Source organism: Cervus canadensis, chromosome 7 (genome assembly GCF_019320065.1).
Source record: "Cervus canadensis isolate Bull #8, Minnesota chromosome 7, ASM1932006v1, whole genome shotgun sequence".
NCBI classification, from domain to species: Eukaryota; Metazoa; Chordata; class Mammalia; order Artiodactyla; family Cervidae; genus Cervus; species Cervus canadensis.
In genome coordinates, this window is record NC_057392.1 from 13055397 (window position 1) to 13078792 (window position 23396).

A 23396-nucleotide genomic window follows, 5' to 3' on the forward strand; every position below is an offset into this window, starting at 1 on the left:
GGTCATGAACTGCGTTGGATGTTGACAGAAGGAGTGGGAGAGAGTGGAGCGGCACTGCCTTTTATTTGTGGAGGCAAAGGGCCAGGATGGGAGGGTGGCAGACCCCGGGCTTGGCTGAGTGGTGAACAGACTTCCTGCTTGCTGTGTTCCAGGGGCTCTGCTCCAACAAGTCACTTAGGCATCTGAGCCCAGAGAGGAAAACCTGGGCTCTGACTTTGGGCCACATGGCCCAGTGGGGCAGTGCAGTCCAGCCCCATCCATGCTCCAGGTCTGCCCGGCTGGCCTCGGGGGCAGTAGTTATCTGCTAGAGCCACACATGGGGAGTCTTCTTGGGCCAGGGGCTGGGAGTCATACTGCCCAGGGAAAGGACCACATTCGGTGAGGGGCACTTGGCATGCGTTTAGCCACATGAACTTTAGCATTTTTGTAAATGGTTATAAATTTCTTCCTAACTCATTCAAAACTAGAAAAATGTGACACCAAACTCACCGGTAATCATTTATGATACTGTGACAGGCCGTAGAATGATTTCTTTAACCTCTGCCACGTTGTCACGTTGTGTGTGTGGCTATTTGATGAAGATGGCTTTGTCTGCCCAGCAACACTGTGACCTCCTTACGGGGAGGGCTGTGTGGTGACAGCTTGATCCATAAGGGGAAGCTGGCATGAAAGAAGCAGAACTGGGCGAGATCTTCCCAACTCTCAGCTCCAAAAAGCAGGCTTATTTTACAAGTTGGTGATCAAATCAATTCATTAAAAACATCTTTCATCTGCCTTTCAATAAGAGGTACCTGGCTCACATCCCTGACCCTTCTTTGTTCTTAGTCCTCATCCAAGGCCCCAAATCTCCTGAGGCCTGAGAATGCGGGGTGCGTGGCACGAGGAATCCACAAGGGGAGGAACACCTGCACAGTTGCCAGGAGACACCTGCCCTGGCAGATTCCAGGAGCTGCAGATCTCCAGAGAAGGAGAGGCAGCTTTATGTTCATCTGGGGGGCTGCCATGGGCTCCCTCTGTGGTGTGGCCGCTAGAGGGATGGCTGGGTTGGCTGAGTGCACAGGGAGCCCATGGTCAGGGATTTTCATGTGTGTGTTGGTTCCATGTTCCATGTTCCCTGGCAGGATGTAAGAGGATTTGTTTTATGCCCCATCTGAGAACTTTAAAAAGAGAATGATTAAAAGAAACAGGAAAAACTTGGTTTAGATGAGAGCAGCCAGGATCGCGTCAGATTTCTTGGAATGAACAGATTATCCTGGAGTGAACGCATTCATTCACTCAACAAATATTTATTGAGCATCTTTTGAGTGCTAGGCAAGGATCCAGGCACTGTTCCACAAGCTCTAGTAAAGTGTGGCTGTTTTGAGTGACTGAGTCAGATCTGGGTCAACCCCTGGCCTGCCTCAGCGACTTCATACATTCATGAGCACATGCATGCCTGCCCTCCTTCCTAGGCAGATGTGATCGGCCCACGCTGCTGTGGGAACCAGGCAGACCCTTGGCAAGGGCCCAAGGTGAAGTTCGTTTATTTAGCCCCTCGGGCAGACGCAGGGCAAAGAGGAAGGAGCCTAGCAGCTCTGAGGCTCAGCCCTGCGGATGACCCTGGCCTCAGTATTAGGCTGTCCTTATGTTCCTATAGCAGAAATATGTGCACTCTGATTCCTCTTCAGGGTCACCTGCCCTGCGTGGAGAGTCCTCTGACTCTCAGCCCAGAAGTGGGTGCTGGGGATGGAGCTCAGGGCGTTAGAGGAAACTGAGGGAGAATTCTGAACACAATTACTAGATAACATTTTTTAGGTCTCTGCAGAAGTATGCCTTGGTGTGCTCTTAAAACACAAAAGATGGGGCAAAGAGAAAATGCGGTGGAAAAAAGGAAAGTCTGAGTCTGACCCGAGAGCAGGCAGAACACCCTCTGATGGGCATCCCTGCCACTTACCTCCACTTTGAGCACCAATAATGACCTATGTTCTAATGCCTATGTTCTATTCTCTAGCCATAGCAACAATGACTAGGAATAAGTTGGAAAAATGAGCCAAGAGTCAGTGCAAGCCAATGTCAAAGGCCTCACTGCTGTGAGCTGAGCCCAAGTGGAGCCAGAAGCTTCCCCAGCGTGGGTGGCAGGGGCCCACTTTGCAATGAGCCTGCTATATTCACTGAAGGGCTCAGGCCAAGGCTTACTTTACTCTATAAAGCAGTGGTTCTGAAGCGTGGTCTGTGGACCGGCAGCAGCAGCATCACTCAGGAACTTGTGAAGTGAAGTGAAGTCGCTCAGTTTTGTCCAACTCTTTGCGACCCCATGGACTGTAGTCTACCAGGCTCCTCCATCCATGGGATTTTCCAGGCAAGAATACTGGAGTGGGTTGCCATTTCCATCTCCAGGAGATCTTCCCAACCCAGGGGTTGAACCTGGGCCTCCCTCATTGTAGGCAGACGCTTTACCATCTGAGCCACCAGGGAAGTCCAGGAACTTGTAAGAGATGCAAATTCTTGGCCCTTCTCAGATCGACTGCATCAGAATTTCCCCTGGGTGTTTAAGGAGTACTTACCATGAGGATGCCAGGAGGGAGCCTAAGAAGCAGTTGAGGTGGGGACAAGGGAAGCAGGAAGGGGTGGTGTGTAGACTAAACTGAGAGCAAATTCCCATGAGCACATGTTCGAGGCTGTGGAGAGCCTGCCAGGATCAGGCATCCAGGGAATAAGTTAACAAGGTCCCTGGTGCTCTTGTCAAGAGCAATCCATTGTGATGGTCTAATCCCCAGGCCAGTGTGCAATGGATTGAGGGAAAAATAGAGACAATCTCAGGAAGCTTGACCATAAAAAAGGACAAAAGACAGGGCAGGGGCAAGAGGAAGCCAAGAGGTGGGTGATTGTTCTGTTATTAATGTGGGGAACTATGGAAACATAAGCAAATTTGCTGGAGGAAGAGGTTCAAAAGAGAGAGTTGAGTCTGCGGGAGGGAGGGGAGCAAATTTGAAGGAGCAGATTACTGCCCAAGGGAGCAGAAGGGGATGGACTCAGGGCACATCCTAAGGGTTGGTCACTCTCAGTCGAGGAGATGGATAGCCCTTGCTGGAAATTCTCTGGGTTCTAAGCTAGAAGGAAATAGAAGTAGGTGGGGACAGATAAATGGGCGAATTGAAGGTGTTAAGGTGCTGTGTGACGGTGAAGTGTGAGGTCAGCTGCAGTGGGATGTGCCAGCATAGGGTGTGGGCATTCCAGGGGTGCAGCAGCACCAGGTGGAGTGAGGCAAGGAAGGGGCCTGGGGGCCTGGGCTGGATGTCCGAGCTTACAGGAGGCAGGGCTCAAGGGGCAAAGGCTCGGAAGTGGCCTCAAGGACCCAAGAGAAAACCTCCAGCTGGCCCCATGGCCTAGCCTTGGATTTTGGAGAATAAGCAGCTTTTCTCAGGCAGTGGGTCCTAAGGGCAGTCAGTCCCACAAGATGCAGGTTGCGGGGACAGAGGGGCAGAGGCTGAGGAGGTGGGGAGTGGGGACCACAGACCCAGGGTTCAAGGTGGGCTAGGCTGGGCTGAAAGGGGTGGGATGGAGGGAGAAGTTGGGTCTAAAAGGAAATACGGAGGGCTCTTGGAATAGAGGAGGAAGAGGATCTGACTGTAAAGACTTTGAGTTTGGGGCCATGTCCTGGGCCAGGGTGGGAGCCTAACTGCTGGACTAGTTGGGCACAGGCTGAACCACAGGGGCCCAGAGGTTGCCAGGGCCAGCCGATGCTCTGCAGGCTCTGAGCCTGAAGGAGGAGGCAGGGACTAGGGGGCCGACATCCCATCCCCTGAGTCCGCAGGACCTGTCCCCACTGGGCTGTGGTGTCGCCTTTGATGGCCTCTCCCCTCACTCTGCCCAGATTAACCCACCCCAGTGAAGCTCCCACCTTCTCCACAAGCCTTCCCTGATCACCGTGATGTATAGTTTCACATACAAGGACATATAAACAAGATCATATGCCAATCAAAGAGTTATCACCTATGTTTTATAAGGATGTCACTATAGAGTATGGGAGTCCCTGGTAGCTCAGTGGTAAAGATTCCTTCTGCAAGGCAGGTGATGCGGGTTCGATCCCTGGGTGAGGAAAATCCCCTAAAGGAAGGCATGGCAACCCACTCCAGTATTCTTTTTATTTTTTTAAATTTTTTTTCATTTATTTTTATTTGTTGGAGGCTAATTACAATATTGTAGTGGTTTTTGCCATACATTGACATGAATCAGCCATGGATTTGCATGTGTTCCCCATCCTGATCCCCCCTCCCACCTCCCTCTCTACCCGATTCCTCTGGGTCTGCCCAGTGCACCAGCCCTGAGATCTTGTCTCATGCATCCAACCTGGGCTGGTGATCTGTTTCACCCTTGATAGTATACTTGTTTCGATGCTATTCTCTCAGAACATCCCACCCTCGCCTTCTCTCAGAGTCCAAAAGTTTGTTCTATACATCTGTGTCTGTTTTTCTGTTTTGCATACAGGGTTATCGTTACCATCTTTTTAAATTCCATATATATGCATTAGTATACTGTGTTGGTGTTTATTTTTCTGGCTTACTTCACTCTGTATAATTGGCTCCAGTTTCATCCATCTCATTAGAATTGATTCAAACATATTCTTTTTAATGGCTAAGTAATGTTCCATTGTGTATATGTACCATAGCTTCCTTATCCATTCGTCTGCTGATGGGCATCTAGGTTGCTTCCATGTCCTGGCTATTAGAAACAGTGCTGCGATGAACATTGGGGTGCACGTGTCTCTTTCAGATCTGGTTTCCTCAGTGTGTATGCCCAGGAGTGGGAATGCTGGGTCATATGGCAATTCTATTTCCAGTTTTTTAAGGAATCTCCACACTGTTCTCCACAGTGGCTGTACTAGTTTGCATTCCCACCAGCAGTGTAAGAGGGTTCCCTCTTCTCCACACCCTCTCCAGCATTTATTGCTTGTAGACTTTTGGATAGCAGCTATCCTGACTGGCGCACTCCAGCACTCTTGCCTGGAGAATCCCATGGACAGAGAAGCCACGGTCTGAAGGGTTGCAAAGAGTCGAACACACCTGAGCCCCTGAGCACACACGCAGTGTGCAGGATATCATGTTTATTATAAACGCTTAAGAGTGGAAATGAAAAATTATTAGAAAACAGCTACAAATAGAAGGTGTGATGTATTCTGCCTGCTCCTTAAAAGATGACCCAGCACCTCTCAGGCTGCACATCCCGCTTTGAGACCACAGGGCTGCAGTGTGAGCTGCCGGGGTGTGCTGATAACGCAGATTTTCTCCACGTCTCCTTTGTGAATAAGAATTGTGTCATGGGCATAGTAGGTGGTCAGTAAATATTTGTGAAAGAGACAAACAAGTGACCCAGGAAGGTTTTAGAATAGAGGCTGCGTCACATCATGGTCAGCGGTGTGGACTTTGGAATCAGATGGATTGCAGTTCAAGTTCCAGTTCCAGCTCTGCCCAGCCCTGACACTGAGGGCAAATCCTTAGGTCTCCTGGACCTTCATTTTCTCCCCAGCGAAAGGGGCACAATGCCCAGAGCTCCCTGTAGGCTGCTGTGGGCTGGAGCTCACCATGAGGGGGACTACTGCCAAGCAGCAGTGTGATGTGAGCCCCCTGAGTAACCAAGTTTTCATAGGACGGCACAGGATGGGTGTGAATTTTGGCTGAGGTCAGTGACTGGAACTTGAGTGTCAGGGGAAAGTGGTCAAGGCAGGACTGGACCAGGAGTAGCTTCCCTGATGCCCTTTCAGACAAAGGATTGGTTTGGTTTCAATTCTGAAAATGGTCCTTATGGAAAACTGCTATGTGACCAAGTGATTTTCTGTTTTTTTCTTTAAATAAAACTTATTATATTTGCTTCATTATAAAGCAAATTTATCAAGGAAATGAGAAAGATGTAGAAAAAATGAGATGACAAAACTCACATTTCCACCATGGAAAGATCATCTTTTTAACATCTTGCTATATTTTCTTTTAGCCTTAAAAAATTCTATGCCTTTTGAAAAACATAATTGTGAGTATTATGTAAATATATATGTGTGTGTAATCTATAAATTTGTCCTATTTTTTATTTGACATCATGACATAGCATTTTCCTCATTATTACAGATTCTTTGTGAGCGTGAATTTTAGTGACCATGTCCACCCACGGAAATGTTTTACCACGTGTTTCTGGAGCCTCTGCAGCTCGGCTGTCTCCTCCGGTGGTGGGCAGTCCAGCCTCCATCCTTGTGTCTTCAACGTGCTGGGCCTGACTCCAGCACGGCTTTAGGGCTCCGTGTCATGAGACCCAGCAGAAGGATGAGGTCTGTGTTCAGCAGATGCAGGTGCCAAACCACACTCACCTCCGACCTTTACTCCTCTACTTCTTCCGAGTAGTAACAACGAGACCTGCCTAGCAAGGCAACTTTGAGTTTATGTGAGATTCTGGCTCTGAGGCCGCGCTCTGAATTGCCTGGTGTTGTCCAAACCTTGGTTTATTGGATTCGTCAGCGTACTTTACCTGTGAGCAACAGGAAGCCAAGATCAACACAACTGCCTCACAGAATTGCAAAGTCCAGATGCTGAGGTCCAGCGGGACCCAGAGCCTGAGGGACACAGTCACAAGCCTCAGTGACCTTTGTCCCACATTCCTGCTCCTTCAGAATCCTGGGACAGATTCTCCCAGAATCTGCGCCCTCCCCCACTCCCGCATCCAGGAAGGCGTCCCCACTGCTGGCAGCCCCCGAAGAAAGCATGCTCTCCCGACTGTTTCAGCAGATGCCTGGGCCCCATGCCCTCTGCCCCAGTGGGGCCCACCCACCTAAACTCATAACCTGAGAGTGGGAAGGGGGGAACCAGGAGATGTGGGGAAGGGCCAGCAGGAGATGCCCACTTTGCTGGCCATCGTTCCTGCCACTGTGGCCAGAGCGAGGTTCTCAGAGCACCTCAGTGTCAGGGAGCTGTGGACTCCCCGGGTCTTGGGTTTGAACAGTCCGGGTGGCCCTCCTCCTCCTCCCCCATTGGCTTCACACGGAAGCAATCAACATTCTCTTCCAGAATTCCCAGCAATGGGGCCACACCCCCCCGGTGCTCCCGGCTGGTGACCCATGACCAGGGAGGAGGCTTCACGGAGAGGAGATCACTGGAAAGTGACCTCATCAGGTGACTCAGCACCGGAGGAACAGGGCCCAGGGTGTGTTAGGGACCCCGGCCCAGCTGAAGGGCCCTGCAGAACTCTGGAGGCCCTAAGTCACCACTGAGAAAGCAGAGCTGTTTCTTCCTGGAAGGGCGGGGGCGGCAGAGGACAGAATGGGGAACTGTCAGAGGAAGGGTTGGCTGCATCAGGTCAGGTGCCCCAGAAGGCCCAGGTCTGTTTATCTGGGAGGTAAGGTCTGTGTGATCAGTGCAATGGGGATCCCAGGTGTGGTGGGGGGTGCTCCGCAGACAGCAGGGCTCCTGTTCGGTCTCCTGGGGCATCCTCCTATCTCTGTGTGTTTGTCCTTGGTCCCTGCCCCGAAAGCTCACAATCCACCTGATATGGGGTCCGTCCAAACAGCGCAGAGGGTGTGTGCCCAGCCAGGTAGGACCCATTCCCTCTCAGAGGAGACAGAAGCAGGCCGCAGAGAACCCTTGGGAGCTATGGCGGGTGGGAGGAAAGGAAAGAGGGAGCCAGAGGCCTTTCTGGTGTGGAGGCCCCAGACCTGGACAAATCCAGGAGGAGGAGATTTGGATCAAGAAGCAAGACTGACAAAAGAACCGGACTGCCTTCAGAAGCCAGGTGGGAGCATGAGGCCAGACCTTGACCCAGAGCCTGACGGGGAGCAGAGCAGGATCTGGTGCCCCGGGGGACAATCAAAATTGTCCAGGCTGGGTGGGAACTTTCAGAAATTCAAAAAGTGCTTAGCACACCCTGCGCTGGGGCCCCCTTGGATTGACCCTGCTGTGGACAAGTGTGCAGATTCAAGGAGAGGGCGGGGTGAGGAAATGTCTATGTGTCTGTGTTGCAGCCCAGGCCTCCGGCTCCCAGGCAGGGGGGTGGTGGGGGGGTAGAATTCTAGGGCGGGGACTGGGATGCCCAGCTTCTCCTAGTGCACATGGAAGGGACAAGGGGAGGCTTTAGTGGGGAGAGGGGACCTGGGAGGGTGCCTCACCCTGCAATGCCCCTCCTGGACCCCCAGCTCCATCCCCAGCAGCAGGAGAGGATGGGGCTCCAGTTAAGCTCCTTAGGGACAGGCAGGTTGGGCCTGAGGTCAGCCATCTCAGGCCTGGGTGACAGGTGACCACCCCCCCCAACCCCGCATGCAGCTTCCACAGCGGGGGCTGGATTAAGGGTCTCCCAGGCTCCTCTGAGAAGACATTTCTGTAGAAAGGAGGCCTCCTAAGGAGAAAAGCAGGGAACAGCTGAGGATGGAACAGGGCCTAGGAGGGAGCACTGCTGAGTCAGGAGAAAACAACCACGCTACCAGTGGTGATCATATCGAGGGCTTGTGAGTCCCGCTCACGCTTCATGCAGCTTCATGGAGAGGCCAATGCTGCGCTGAGAGGTTGAGCAACTTGCCTTAGGTGACACAGCCAGTAAGCTGACAGGGCAGAGAGAACAAGGGGTCCCTCTTTGGACCATACAGGTGCGGATCAGCTCTTTCTGGGAAGATGCCCACACAAGGCCTGTGACCTACAGTTCTTTCTCCAGAGCTGGGGGAGGGGGAAGGAGCTGCAGATCAAAGCAATCACATCACCCGGCACCCGGGGATCAGCCTGGAGGTGTCTCTCTGAGTTCTGGGCCTCTGTTTGAGCCGCTGGAGACAAGAAAGACCTTAGGAGGTCCCCAGGACCTGGGTGGACTTTACAGCAAGTCAGGCCATTTCCCCTGGGGGCCGGCCACCCTCTACAGGGGCCAGGAGGGGTGTCACTGGTGAGGAGAAGAGACCTAAGTGGTAGAATATAGCAGGAGGCATAATTTTGAATATCACAGAGAGAAATATCTAGCAGTGTTCAAATGACAGTGCTGGCCATCAGTCCTAAGGCCAAGAGTTTTTTTGCAAAAAGTTATTCATCAAGTCCCTGTGTATAAAAGACAAAAGTTAGAGACACCCCCCACATTCAAAAGCAGTGGAAGGCTTAAATAACTCCTGGTTGCCCACACAGCCGTTCAAAGAATGGTGACAAGCCCCTCTCAGCATGGAAAAATGCTTATTGTAAAAAGTAGGAGCCAAATGGTACACTGTGATTTTTCTAGGTAAAAACATGCTTATTGGAAAGAAACAGGAAAAATAGAAAAGTCAGTAAAGGTTTAATAGCGGTGCCAGATGATGGGTGGGGTAGAGTTCAAACACAGTTAAATTATTTTTGAAAGACTATAACCTAAAGATTAACAAACAGTTCAAAAACAAACGCCATGGCAGAGACAAAGCACTAGCTTTCTGGTTACTTGGCAACATCCATAGGACAGGCTCCATGGGCCTGGGGCCCGCACATGGCTGGATCAGGAGGTTGAAGTGAAGTCCGTGCGCTGCAGGAAGGCTGGCTGGTGATCACACAGGACTGGCTGTGATAACACCGCTTGGGGACAACCTGAACCTGGGTGGGTGGAGCACAGAGGATGGGGGCCAGCTGGCGCTCCTTGCCCAGGGGGAGGAGTGCAGAGCCAGGGCTGTGGGGGTCTCTCTTCTTCCTGCCTCTGCTGAATCTCCTGCCATACCTCCTCTCAAAGCCGCAAGTGACCTGCACTGGGTGAGACCCAGATCTGAAACAAGACATCAGGCCGTGCGAGGCCCTCCCGGGAAGAGAGCAGACATGCCATCAGTGTGCCCACCCTGAGCAAACACTTCTGTCCCACAGGTAACATGCAATGCAGCTGGGGTCCCGGGGGGGGGGACACTCTGCCCCTCCCGCTCTTTGCTGCATTTTTCCATGGGGAGAGAGGAGCAAGGTCAGCCCTGAGTGAGGCCCAGGTGGCCTGCTGCAGGTGCTGCAGGAGGGAAGGTGCGGGTAGAGAAGAAAGGCGTGGAGGGTCCTCAGAGCTGGATTGAGAAGGAGCCCAGTGGCCCCAGGCTGTGCTCAAACCCCCACTCGGGCTGGTGTGCTGCTGGCAGCGGAGGTCCTGAGGGGGCAGGGATGGGTGAGGCCCAGGGTGGACTTCAGACCCCTGAAGGGCCCTCTGGTGGGGGAGGAGGGAGCAGGGGATGCACTTAGGAGCTCTCAGGAGCTGAGACTCTGCTCTGAGGGTCCAGGGTTTGAATCTTGGCTCTACCACCTACGAGCTGTGTGGCCCTGAGCAAGTTATTTTAACGTCTCTGAGCCTCAGTGTCTCCAAATATAAAATGGCCCTAATAAAAGTGACCCCTCTTATTGGGTTGTTTTGAGGATTAAACGAATCAGCCTTGTGCCAACATCAGGCAAGGACTGTCAACACGGAGCGTTTGTTCAATAAAAATATAAACTAGTGGCCAGAGCCACTCACAGGGGACGAGGTTGCCACACCAGTGTCATTTGGATGCAGAGATACCGTGCACCTAGTGGGGGGTGTAATCATTGGGGGACTGCTGCCCCATCACCTTGGCACACAAGGAGCTAGGTGGGCAATGAAGTGAAGAGAAGTGAAAGTCGCTTAGTCGTGTCCAACTCTTTGCAACCCCATGGACTACACAGTGCATGGAATTCTCCAGGCTAGAACACTGGCGTAGGGAGCCATTTCCTTCTCCAGGGGATCTTCCTGACCCAGGCAGAGTTAGCTCAAAATCATAGCTAAGTCCGAACTGTCACAGACTTCCATCTGTGGCTGCAGGAGTGGTGGGTGTGGCCCGGGGACTGATAAACACAACAAGGCTGACTAGGGAGGCTTAGGGTAAGGGGTGGAGGCGGCGGAGTAGAAGGGGGGGGGGCAGCGGGAGTGGGGAGCCTGTATGCAAGCAGTAGCGGCGTGGAGGCCTCTGGAGCCATGAGGCCTTCTCCAGTCACTGGGTCTTTCTGGGATTCATTTCAGCTCAATTCCACTTAATGAACATCTTAAAGCTATAGGATATGCTTGGCAAAGAGAATGAACACAGAAGCCTTGTCCCAGAGGGCTCACAAGTGGCTTAGAGGAAGAGACCGACCTCAATCCTGCCAACCATCAGGCGCCCACTGGGCACCAACAACTCCCCCATCAGCACTGGGAACTTGGCACGGCCTCATGCACACTTATAACAGCTGGGAAGGGGCACAGAGGCCCTGAGAGGTGATGCAGACTTCTTTATTAAAGTAACACAGCTTGCGAGGAGGGGTAGTGGCATTTATGTGTGACTCGGGGTCTGTGCCCTCAGCAACACACGTATCATCTCCACTGCTACCTGTGATAATAAAGGCCGGAGGAACACATGGTGTGTGTTAGGGAAGAGCTCCAAGCCTCGGTTTATTCATCTGTGCAATGGGCGTAATGACCTCTAGTTTCCTGGGTGATAGGTTCTATTGTTGTTATGGGGGCCCACAACAGGTAGTAACAGGAGCCACCCTTGAAGGGTAGAAACCAAGTGCTGCAAGGCAGTGGGGAGGAGCATGAGCAAAAGCCCGAGGGGAACGTAACTGCTCCAGTTTCAAGTGGAGAGGAAGTTTCAGGGCTCAGGTGAGAAGCTGCTTGGCTTCTTTGTTTTTCTCTCCTCCCCTCTGCACCCCAGAGCAAGTTCTGCTGACCCCTGTTTACCCTTTCTCCCTCTCAGGTCTTCCTCAGGTCAGATAGTCTGGCCTCTGCTCATATCACCCATCGCAAACACTCTTGCCAAGGTCCTATTGCCAGTCCAATGGCCATCCTTGGATCTTATCATCCCTCCTCAGCATCCCAGGCATGCTCCTGACCTCCTCCTCAGAACACCGCCCTGGGGCTCTATCCATATGTGGACGTGCGTTCTGGGTTTGCTCCTCTCCATGGACTCTTCTCCTCTGTTTCCTTTGCTGGTTGCTGTGGCTGTTCCCAGACCTACTTCTCCAACACATGCTCACCAGGAAACACATCTGTTCTCGAGGCTTAGCCACTGCCTCCATATGGATACCCAGCCCCCGATCTCTAGCCCAGCATACCCTCTGATCACGGGACCCCTGTGACAATCTGCCTGCTGGATCTCTTTCCTGCACATACTCCAGGCAATCTGAACTCAAAAGAGCCTCAGGGACTCACCACATTCCCCCAGTTGCTGCTGCTCCTTCTGGGTCCCCTCTTCAGCACTCAGCATCACTAATGCAGGTTGCCCAAGTCAGACCCTGGGAGTCATCCCTAACATCTCCCTCACCGACACTTGGATGCCTAACATCTTTTGTGCCTTTCCGTCCTCCCCAGAATCATCCCCATTGCTGCAGAGCTCCTGGAATGCCTTCCAGATTGCCCCACTGCACAATGACCCACCCAGCTGCCCCATAGGCCCATGTAAAATGCAAACCAGCATGGTCACTCTCTGTTCAGAAGCCTTTAAAGGCTCTCCATTATGTTGGGAATAAGACTTGCACTTCATGGCATGCCACTCGGTGTTCCAACTTCTTTTTTTTTTTCATTTATTTTTATTAGTTGGAGGCTAATTACTTCACAACATTTCTGTGGGTTTTGTCATACATTGACATGAATCAGCCATGGAGTTACATGTATTCCCCATCCCGATCCCCCCTCCCACCTCCCTCTCCACCCGATTCCTCTGGGTCTTCCCAGTGCACCAGGCCCGAGCACTTGTCTCATGCATCCCACCTGGGCTGGTGACCTGTTTCACCATAGATAATATACATGCTGTTCTTTCGCAACATCCCACCCTCACCTTCTCCCACAGAGTTCAAAAGTCTGTTCTGTATTTCTGTGTCTCTTTTTCTGTTTTGCATATAGGGTTATCATTACCATCTTTCTAAATTCCATATATATGTGTTAGTATGCTGTAATGTTCTTTATCTTTCTGGCTTACTTCACTCTGTATAATGGGCTCCACTTTCATCCATCTCATTAGAACTGATTCAAATGAATTCTTTTTAATGGCTGAGTAATATTCCATGGTGTATATGTACCACAGTTTCCTTATCCATTCATCTGCTGATGGGCATCTAGGTTGCTTCCATGTCCTGGCTATTATAAACAGTGCTGCGATGAACATTGGGGTGCACGTGTCTCTTTCAGATCTGGTGTCCTCAGTGTGTATCCCCAGAAGTGGGATTGCTGGGTCATATGGCAGTTCTATTTCCAGTTTTTTAAATCTCCACACTGTTTTCCATAGTGGCTGTACTAGTTTGCATTCCCACCAACAGTGTAAGAGGGTTCCCTCTTCTCCACACCCTCTCCAGCATTTATTGCTTGTAGACTTTTGGATAGCAGCCATCCTGACTGGCGTGTAATAGTACCTCACTGTGGTTTTGATTTGCATTTTCTCTGATAATGAGTGAGTTGAACATCTTTTCCATGTGTTTGTTAGCCATCTGAGTCTTTCCTTTGGAGTAAATGTCTGTTTTAGTTCTTTGGCCCATTGTTTTTGATTGGGTCATTATTTTTCTGGAATTGAGCTTCAAGAGTTGGCTTGGTATATTTTGAGATTAATCCTTTTGTCTGTTGCTTCATTTGTCTATTATATTCTTTGCCAATCTGAGGGCTGTCTTTTCACTCTTACTTATAGTTTTCCTTGTGTTGTCAACAGCTTTTAAAGTTTCATTAGGTCCCATTTGTTTATTTTTGCTTTTATTTCCAATATTCTGGGGAGGTGGGTCATAGAGGTCCTGCTGTGATTTATGTCGGAGAGTGTTTGCCTATTTTCCTCGCTCTGAAGAGTTTCTAGTTTGGTCTTTACATTTAGAATGCTTTAATCCATTTTGAGTTTATGTGTTGTTGTATGGTGTTAGAAAGTGTTCTAGTTTCATTCTTTGACAAGTGGTTGACCAGTTTTCCCAGCACCACTTGTTAAAGAGGTTGTCTTTTTTCCATTGTATACCCTTGCCTCCTTTGTCAAAGATAAGATGTCCATAGGTTCGTGGATTTATCTCTGGGCTTTCTATTCTGTTCCATTGATCTATATTTCTGTCTTTGTGCCAGTACCATACTGTCTTGATGACTGTGGCTTTGTAGTAGAGTCTGAAGTCAGGCAGGTTGATTCCTCAGTTCCATTCTTCTTTCTCAAGATTACTTTGGCTATTCGAGGTTTTTTTGTATTTCCATACAAATTGTGAAATTATTTGTTCTAGTTCTGTGAAAAATACCGTTGGTAGCTTGATAGGGATTGCATTGAATCTATAGATTGCTTTGGGTAGTATAGTCATTTTCACAATATTGATTCTTCCAATCCATGAACACGGTATATTTCTCCATCTATTTGTGTCCTCTTTGATTTCTTTTCATCAGTGTTTTATAGTTTTCTATATATAGGTCTTTTGTTTCTTTAGGTAGATATACTCCTAAGTATTTTATTCTTTTTGTTGCAATGGTGAATGGTATTGTTTCCTTAATTTCTCTTTCTGTTTTTTCATTGTTAGTGTATAGGAATGCAAGGGATTTCTGTGTGTTAATTTTATATCCTGCAACTTTACTATATTCATTGATCTCTCCATTTTCATTTCTAATTTGTAATTTGGTTCTTCTCTCTTTGTTTCTTAATGAGTCTTGCTAATGGTTTGTCAATTTTGTTTATTTTTTCAAAAAACCAGCTTTTAGCTTTGTTGATCTTTGCTATGGTCTCTTTAGTTTCTTTTGCATTTATTTCTGCCCTAATTTTTAAGATTTCTTTCCTTCTGCTAACCCTGGGGTTCTTCATTTCTTCCTTCTCTAATTGCTTTAGGTGTAGAGTTAGGTTATTTATTTGGCTTTTTTCTTGTTTCTTGATGTAAGCCTGTAATGCTATGAACCTTCCCCTTAGCACTGCTTTTACAGTGTCCCATAGGTTTTGGGTTGTTGTGTTTTCATTTTCATTCATTTCTATGCATATTTTGATTTCTTTTTTGATTTCTTCTATGATTTGTTGGTTCTTCAGAAGCGTGTTATTTAGCCTCCATATGTTTGAATTTTTAACAATTTTTCTCCTGTAATTGAGATCTAATCTTACTGCACTGTGGTCAGAAAAGATTGACTGGGGATGATTTCAATTTTTTTGAATTTTCCAAGACCAGATTTATGGCCCAGGATGTGATCTGTTCTGGAGAAAGTTCCGTGTGCACTTGAGAAAAAGGTGAAGTTGATTGTTTTGGGGTGAAATGTCCTATAGATGATCAATTAGGTCTAGCTGGTCCATTGTGTCATTTAAGGTTTGTGTTTCCTTGTTAATTTTCTGTTTAGTTGATCTATCCATAGTTGTGAGTGGGGTATTAAAGTCTCCCACTATTATTGTGTTACTATTAATTTCCTCTTTCATACTCGTTAGTGTTTGCCGTACATATTGCGGTGCTCCTATGTTGGGTGCATATATATTTATAATTGTTATATCTTCTTCTTGGGATTGATCCTTTGATCATTATGTAGTGTCCTTCTTTGTCTCTTTTCACATCCTTTATTGAAAGTCTATTTTATCTGATATGAGTATTGCAACTCCTGCTTTCTTTTGGTCTCCGTTTGCATGAAATATTTTTTCCAGCCCTTCACTTTTAGTCTGTATGTGTCTCTTGTTTTGAGGTGGGTCTCTTGTAGACAGCATATATAGGGGTCTTGTTTTTGTATCCATTCAGCCAATCTTTGTCTTTTGGTTGGGGCATTCAACCCATTTACATTTAAGGTAATTATTGATAGGTGTGGTGCCGTTGCCATTTACTTTGTTGTTTTGGGTTCACGTTTATACAACCTTTCTGCATTTCCTATCTAGAGAAGATCCTTTAGCATTTGTTGAAGAACTGGTTTGGTGGTGCTGAATTCTCTCAGCTTTTGCTTGTCTGTAAAGTTTTTGAATTCTCCTTCATATCTGAATGAGATCCTTGCTGGGTACAGTAATCTAGGTTGTAGGTTATTCTCTTTCATTACTTTCAGTGCGTCTTGCCATTCCCTCCTGGCCTGGAGGGTTTCTATTGATAGATCAGCTGTTATCCTTATGGGAATCCCTTTGTGTGTTATTTATTGTTTCTCCCCTGCTGGTTTTAATGTTTATTCTTTGTGTTTGATCTTTGTTAATTTGATTAATATGTGTCTTGGGGTGTTTCGCCTTGGGTTTATCCTGTTTGGGACTCTCTGGGTTTCTTGGACTTGGGTGGCTATTTCCTACCCCATTTTAGGGAAGTTTTCAGCTATTAGCTCCTCGAGTATTTTCTCATGGCCTTTCTTTTTGTCTTCTTCTTCTGGGACTCCTATGATTCGAATGTTGGGGCGTTTCACATTGTCCCAGAGGTCCCTGAGGTTGTCCTCATTTCTTTTGATCCTTTTTTCTTTTTTCCTCTCTACTTCATTTATTTCCACCATTTTATCTTCTACCTCACTTATCCTATCTTCTGTCTCCGTTATTCTACTCTTGGTTCCCTCCAGAGTGTTTTTGATCTCATTTATTGCATTATTCATTTTTACTTGACTCTCTTTTTTATTTCCTCTAGGTCTTTATTAAACATTTCTTGCATCTTCTCAATCTTTGTCTCCAGGCTATTTATCTGTAGCTCCATTTTGTTTTCAAGATTTTGGATCATTTTTATTATCATTATTCTAATTTCTTTTTCAGGTAGATTCCCTATCTCCTCCTCTTTTGTTTGACTTGGTGGGCATTTTTCATGTTCCTTTACCTGTTGGGTATTTCTCTGCCTTTTCATCTTGTTTAGATTGCTGTGTCTGGAGTGGGCTTTCTGTATTCTGGAGGTCTGTGGTTCCTTTTTATTGTAGAGGTTTTACCCAGTGGGTGGGGCTGGACGATTGGCTTGTCAAGGTGTCCTGGTTAGGGAAGCTTGCGTCAGTGTTCTGGTGCATGGAACTTGATTTCTTCTCTCTAGAGTGCAATGGAGTGCCAAGTAATGAGTTTTGAGATGGGTCTATGTGTTAGGTGTGACCTTGGGCAGCCTGTATGTTGACATTCAGGGCTATGTTCCTGCGTTGCTGGAGAATTTGCATGGTATGTCTTGCTCTAAAACTTATTGGCTCTTGGGTGGTGGGTGGTTTCAGTGTAGGTATGGAGGCTTTTGGACGGTCTCTTATTACTTAAAGTTCCATGTAGTCAGGAGTTTTCTGGTGTTCTCAGGTTTTGGGCTTAAGTCTCCTGCCTCTGGATTTCAGTTTTATTCTTCCAGTAGTCTCAGGACTTCTCCAACTATACAGCACTGATAATAAAACTTCTAGGGTAATGGCGAAAAGATTCTCCCCCGTTAGGGACACCCAGAGAGGTTCACTGAGTTACATGAAGAAGAGGAGAGGGAGGAGGGAGATAGAGATGAGCAGGAGGAGAAAAAGGGGGACTCAAGAGGAGAGAGACAGATCTACGCAGTTGTCTGTTCCCAGACTGTTCTCTGTAGCCCAGACACCCACAAAGATTCACAGAATTGGATTGGGAAGAGAGGGGGAAAGGAGGAAATAGAGGTGTTCTGAGGTAGAAAATGGAGAGTCAAGATTGGGAGAGAGTAATCAACACACTCCTGAATAAAAATGGGAACTGAATATTGGATTCTTAAATGTCCACAATTTATATAATATACTGAAAAAGATTAAAAGTCTAGAGTAGAGGTTAGACTCTTAAAAATACTATATTAAAAACAAAAACACACACAAAAATTTTAGAAATATATATGAAGTTTGGTTTAAAAATAGGGCTTCTCTCTCTTTTTTTTTTTGTAAGGTTATAGTGTAATGAAAATGAAAATTGAGTAGTAGAGGAGTAATAGAGGACTTTAAAAGGAAATAAGAGAAAAAGAAAAATAGAAAATAGAAGAGAAAAAGGAAAAAAAAAGATTAAAAAAAAAAGAAAAAAATTTTTCCTAATTAAAAAAATCATAAAAATCTATGAAAATGAAAGTTAAGGAGTAATGGGGGAGTAACAGGGAATTTTAAAAGAAAATAAAAGAGAAAAAAGAAAAAAGAAAAAAAAATTTTTTTTTTTCTTACTTAAAAAAAAAAAAAGAAATATATCTAGGAATTTCTCTGGAGCTGTTGCAGTCAGTGTGGGTTCGGCTCAGTTTCAGATGGCTCCTCGTTCCAGCTTACACTTCTCGATATCTACAGGCCCCTTCCGGTGAAGTCGGTGTTTTCTACAGGGATTTTAATCTGTTGCACCGGTCCCTTCTGAAGCGGTTCCCTTTGTTTATTTGGCTTATGTTTGCCGGTCTCTTCAGTGCCCAATTTCCGCCCTGACACAGGCGGGCGGAGGTGGTCTCTTATTCAGGTAGCTAGTTCCGTCGCGCTCTGGGGAGGTGCTAGCGCTGCTTTCCCTGTCTACGCTGCTCAGGCTCCCGGCCGATCTCTGTGGAGCGTGCCCTGCGCTGCGCGCGGTTCCAGCCCTCGGGTGTTCCACTAAAGCGCGGAACAAAAAGCTGCGCCTGCTTTTTGTGCCTTCCCCATCAGAGTGGCTCAGGCAGCCAGGAGCTTGATGGACTCACTCTCCCCGGGTGCGGCGCGCCTTCTGCCCTCCGCGTCCCCAGCCCCAGTCCCCGCCCACACCGGTCAGGTGCCTGCGCCCTGTGTCTCGCCGCGACCCTCCCGGCGGATGTTGACCATCCAGAATCTCAGGAGGTCTTTGATTAGAAACTGGGGGCCTGTTTGCAGCGCGGTAGGGGATGCGGTCCTTGGGGCCGAGCCTGCCCCTTTCCCCTCCCCCCTGCCTCCTGCCTCCGGCGGGGCTGGGCCGGTTGGAAGCCTGCGAGCTCTTCTCTGGACTTGCTCAGTCCCTTTGTTCTGCGAACAGCCGGCAGTGTGCTCGGGCCAGTTAATTTTCTCTCTCTCTTGCTATCCCACAGTTTAAGTTGGTAACTCACAAAAGCTCCCTCCGATTGTCCTCAGGGCCCTCAGGCCCAGTCCTTACCCTAGGCAATGCTGCCCGCTCCTCTCCATTCCGCCCCTACTTGCTGGTGGCGGATGCGAGCGTCTGGGGTACCTTTCTGCTGGGAGTTGCTTTTAGGCACATAAGCTGTGGGTTTTATTTATTGTTCCCCTCCCAGTCAGGTTGCCCTCCGAGATTCAAAAACTTCCCCCAGACCCGCCAGTGCGAGGGCTTCCTGGTGTTTGGAAACTTCCTCTATTAAGACTCCCTTCCCGGGTCGGATCTCCATCCTTAGCTCTTTTGTCTCTCTTTTTTTCTTTTATATTTTGTCCTATCTCCTTTCGAAGACAGGAGGGTTGCTTTTCTGGGCGCCTGATGACCTCAGCTAGCGATCAGAAGTTGTTTTGTGAAGTTTGCTCTGCGTTCAGTTATTCTTTTGATGACTTTGTAGGAGAGAACGTGGTCTCCCCTTCCTATTCCTCCGCCATCTTGGCTCCTCCAGTGTTCCAACTTCTTCACTGCACACCTTCTCGCTGTCTTCTGGTCTCAGGTCCAGCCAGACTGAAATCATGGAGTAGATTTACCTTCCTTCACTCTAATCCTCCCAATCCTTATAGTCCCTAGGGCTCAGCTTGAAAGTCACCTCCTCCAGGCAGCTTTCTTGTTGCCCTTCTTTTGTGTTCCCATAGCCAATGCACACAACAGCTCTTTTGCTACGTCATGCTGATGCTTTCTCTTCTTGCTCCCCACCCTGAGATCCTAGAATCTTTGAAGTCAGGAACTGTCCTTGTGCTTTTTTCTTCTAGTGCTGAGAAGTATTTGCTGAAATCAAAGGATCTGAGAAGAATCTTAGACGCTGAGGGTGTTCTTTTAGGGGAAATGGGTTACTGTAGGCACTGAACGGAAGCAGTCAGATAGTAACTACAATTCTTAGCCTCCTTCTAATGGGTGACCATGTGATCCAGTTTGGGCCAACAAGGTTTAAGGAAAAGTGGTTGAGCATGCACAGGAGAGATCTGCTTCCCTGATGTGATCACAGTCCCTTCCTATTTTCCATCTTCCACCTCCTCCCTGGAATTAGGAGAGGAAGCTGGTAGTGGAGCCAGCCATGAGGAGAAGAAAGTGAAAGTGTTAGTCACTCAGCTGAGTCTGACCCTTTGTGACTCCATGGACTGTAGCTCTCTAGGCTCCTCTGCCCATGGGATTTTCCAGGCAAGAATACTGGAGTGGGTTGACATTCCCTTCTCCAGGGGATCTTCCCAACAGAGGTATCAAACCCAAGTCTCCTGCACTGCAGGCAGATTCTTTGCCATCTGAGTAACCAGGGAAGCGCACACACTAAAGAATCTTGAAGGGACCTAGGTCATGATTCTGGACCTACTACCGTCTACTAGTAGAAGACCTACTAACGTCTTCTTGTTATGAAAGACCAATAAAACTCATTGAAGTCCCAACTTCAGTTAGCCCAACTGTTGGGTCTCCACTACATTTAGGTGAACTCCCCCTAGGAAAGGTAGATGATGGCAGATAACCATCTGTGGGCATCTGAATAGACCTTTCCTTTAAAGAGGATGCTAGTCCTGAGAATGGGCAGAGGCAAGATTAATGAAGGAGGACAAGGTGGGGTTGGAGAGACTGACTCTGCCTGGGATTCTATCAGAGGACCACAGCAAGGCTTCACTCAATGTGTGAGGAAGATGCTCTAGTGATGCAGTCCTAACATGACCACAATCTTGACCTGGGCCTTCTCTGGTAACTGCTTGGTCTCACTTGTGAAATGAGGCTGCTATACTTTTCAAAGGTATAGTGCTATAAGTCTGGGCTTTGGAGTCAGGAAAGCAAGGTCCAGCTTCATGGCTTACGAGCTATATGACTTCCAGGCACTCTTTTTGGTTCACCTCATCATCATCTGTTAAAACCAGATTATAACAGTGCTAATAACTCTTGGGCTAATGCTGGGGTTCTGTAGCCTCACATCTGCGAGTGCTAGCAGAATGCTGGTGGAGTCCACCATGGCTGCTAGAGCCCAGTGCCCAGCACACGCTGAGTGCTCTGTAGAGGGCCATTTTTGTGTTTCAAATTCTCCAAGCTGGCTTGCTATCCACTGCAGTTTCATGCCTCCTCTGGATCTGGGCCTGCTGCAGGGCCAGCCTCCCAAAAGCCTCTCTGGTTGACCCTTGATCTGTGGGTGAGCAAACTGGCCCAAAGCCACCTACAGTCCAGTGGCTTTTCCTCCAGCGATGTGTGCTGTGCTGTCCAGGGTCCTGGGGCTGCAGGTGGAAAGGAGAAGCCCCTGGACACAGACAGCCCAGACCAGGCCCAGAAAAGCATCAATCAAGACTTGGGTAGAAGTAGGAGACCTACGTGTTCCATCTGTTCTGTGGCTCCTGTCTTAGTCAGATCTTCCTGGGAATTGCTGCTGCTGCTGGTAAGTCACTCCAGTCGTGTCTGACTCTGTGTGACCCCATAGACGGCAGCCCACCAGGCTCCTCCATCCCTGGGATTCTCCAGGCAAGAACACTGGAGTGGGTTTCCATTTCCTTCTCCAATGCGTGAAAGTGAAAGTGAAAGTGAAGCTGCTCAGTCCTGTCTGACTCTTCCAGACCCCATGGACTGCAGCCTACCAGGTTCCTCCATCCATGGGATTCTCCAGGCAAGAGTACCGGAGTGGGTCACCATTGCCTTCTCCACCTGGGAATTGAGGAACATCTTTTCCTGGGAATAGTGGGAGGGGGGATGTGTGGGGGGTGGGGTGGCTTGAAGACGTTGGCTTTTCAAGAATGACAGGAATTAAGGAGCTGGAAAAACACCTCCAGAACTAGATCTCTTACTGCAGCTGCTTTGGGCAGAACCTTCTTATCCTTCCCTTGGAAGTCTCACCTTCTTTCTCTTTCCAGCACTGTGTATCCTGGTGGAAAAAATCTTGGGGAAAAAAAATTAAGCGTCTGTTCTATTCCAGCCCTGAAAAGGAGATCAGTGGGTGTACCCCGTTTGTCCACGGCCCCACTCTCACCGCTCCTCCCAACTCCCACCCTTCTGGCAACACTCCAGGCCAGAGCGAGCCATGCTGACACTCGACAGCACCTCCAGTTTACCTTGGCTCGGGTCCAGCCCGGGGCGGCCCCCACTTCTCCACCTTTGTTACCCGGCCCCTCTCTAGTGCAAAGAGCAGTTTAAATATAAATCAGTCCTGGACACAAACAGAGCCTCAGCGAGTCTCAGAACCATCACCGGAACTGAGAGCCCAGGTTTTCGGCGAGTGCAAACAAGCAGAGACCGGCTCTGTAAATCTCCCAGACCGCATCGGGAGGGGCGCGGAAGCTCCCCCTCCCTTCACAAACGTCGGCTCCCCTCCAACCACCCTGGCTCCCGTTGGCTCCCTCAGCGCCCCTCGCCCCCGCCTCCTGTCTCCTACCCTCGTAGCCCTGCCGATCCCTTCTCTGGCCCCCTCGAGTCTGCGGGCCCGCGGCGCCCACCCTGCCCCGCCAGCGCCCCGGGTGCTCCCACGCTCTGCAGCCGGCCGCTCCCCCCTGCAGACCTCTCCCCGGCCCGCCACCCCCCGCCCCCACGCTCCGGCGGGCGGGACCTTCTCCCGGGGCGGTAGAGCCTTGCGGGTCCCAGCCCCCCAGCTGCGGGCGCAGAGACAACTTCGGCCGGAAAGAGGTCCAGCGCCGCCGGCCACCGCGTCACACCTGTCTGAGGGGGCGGCGGCGGCGGGGCGGGGGCGCGCAGCGCCTTTGACACCGGAGGCAGAGGGAGGAGGGAGTGCGCGTTTCATCATCGGCGGCGGCGGCGGCCACTTATAAAACTTCTAGGCGCGCACCCTCGCCCTCAGTCTCCTCCGGCCACCGACAAGGCGCCCGCCACCCGCTGGCCGCCCGCCCCAGCCCAGGCGCCCCGGCCCCGCTCGCCCGGCCTCCCGCCCCGTGCTGCCGCCTCCATGGGGCTCCTGTCCAAGCCCGACGCGCGCCAGGGTAGCGCCGCCTCTGAGGGCCGAGCCGGCTGCAAACCCCGCTCTATCTTCAGCAACATTAAGGTGAGCGGAGAAGCGGGGCCGTCGAGCCCGAGCCGCACAGGGCGCACGGTCGGCGCGGTCCCGGCGTCGGTGATGCAGGCGCCTGGGAGGCACTGGGGGTGGGCGCCCACCCTCGCAGTCCATTGGTCGGTGCTGCGCTCCCCAACGCATCCCTGCGGACCCCGCACCGCGGGCAGGGGGGCGCCCTGCCAGACAAGCGGTGCTGGTCGTGTGCGCGCGTGTGTGCATGCGTGTGTGTGCATGTGTGTGTGCATGCGTGCGTGTGCGTGTGTGTGTGTGTGCGTGCGCTTACTCACACGCCCTCCTCAGGGTAGGAAACGGAGATGAAAGTTGCCTGCTTACGGGCCAACTCTCTTCAGGTAGTCTTGGCACTAAGGTAGGGAAATTGCCCAGTTCTTCGAACAAGAACATCTCCGGGACACCTTTTTGGGCTCCTGTGGCAATTACTTTGTTAAGGGCGTGGGCTTGGAAGTGCCTGGTCTGGCGCCTTGTAGGGGACAGGCTGTGGTCCCTCTGAGATGAAGATCAGAGCCC

At 49.7% G+C, this 23396-nt stretch overlaps 1 protein-coding gene across 1 annotated transcript in view; it reads left to right on the plus strand.

Annotated features, from left to right (window-relative positions):
• Positions 1 to 22747: 22747 nt before the first annotated feature.
• SLCO2A1 (solute carrier organic anion transporter family member 2A1) overlaps positions 22748 to 23396 on the plus strand; it is an 83491-nt gene continuing 82842 nt past the window's right edge. The window contains exon 1 of the mRNA XM_043474372.1: positions 22748 to 22862. Coding sequence (XP_043330307.1) covers positions 22767 to 22862 — 96 coding nt within the window. The 5' untranslated portion in view covers positions 22748 to 22766. The remainder of the gene's footprint in view (positions 22863 to 23396) is intronic.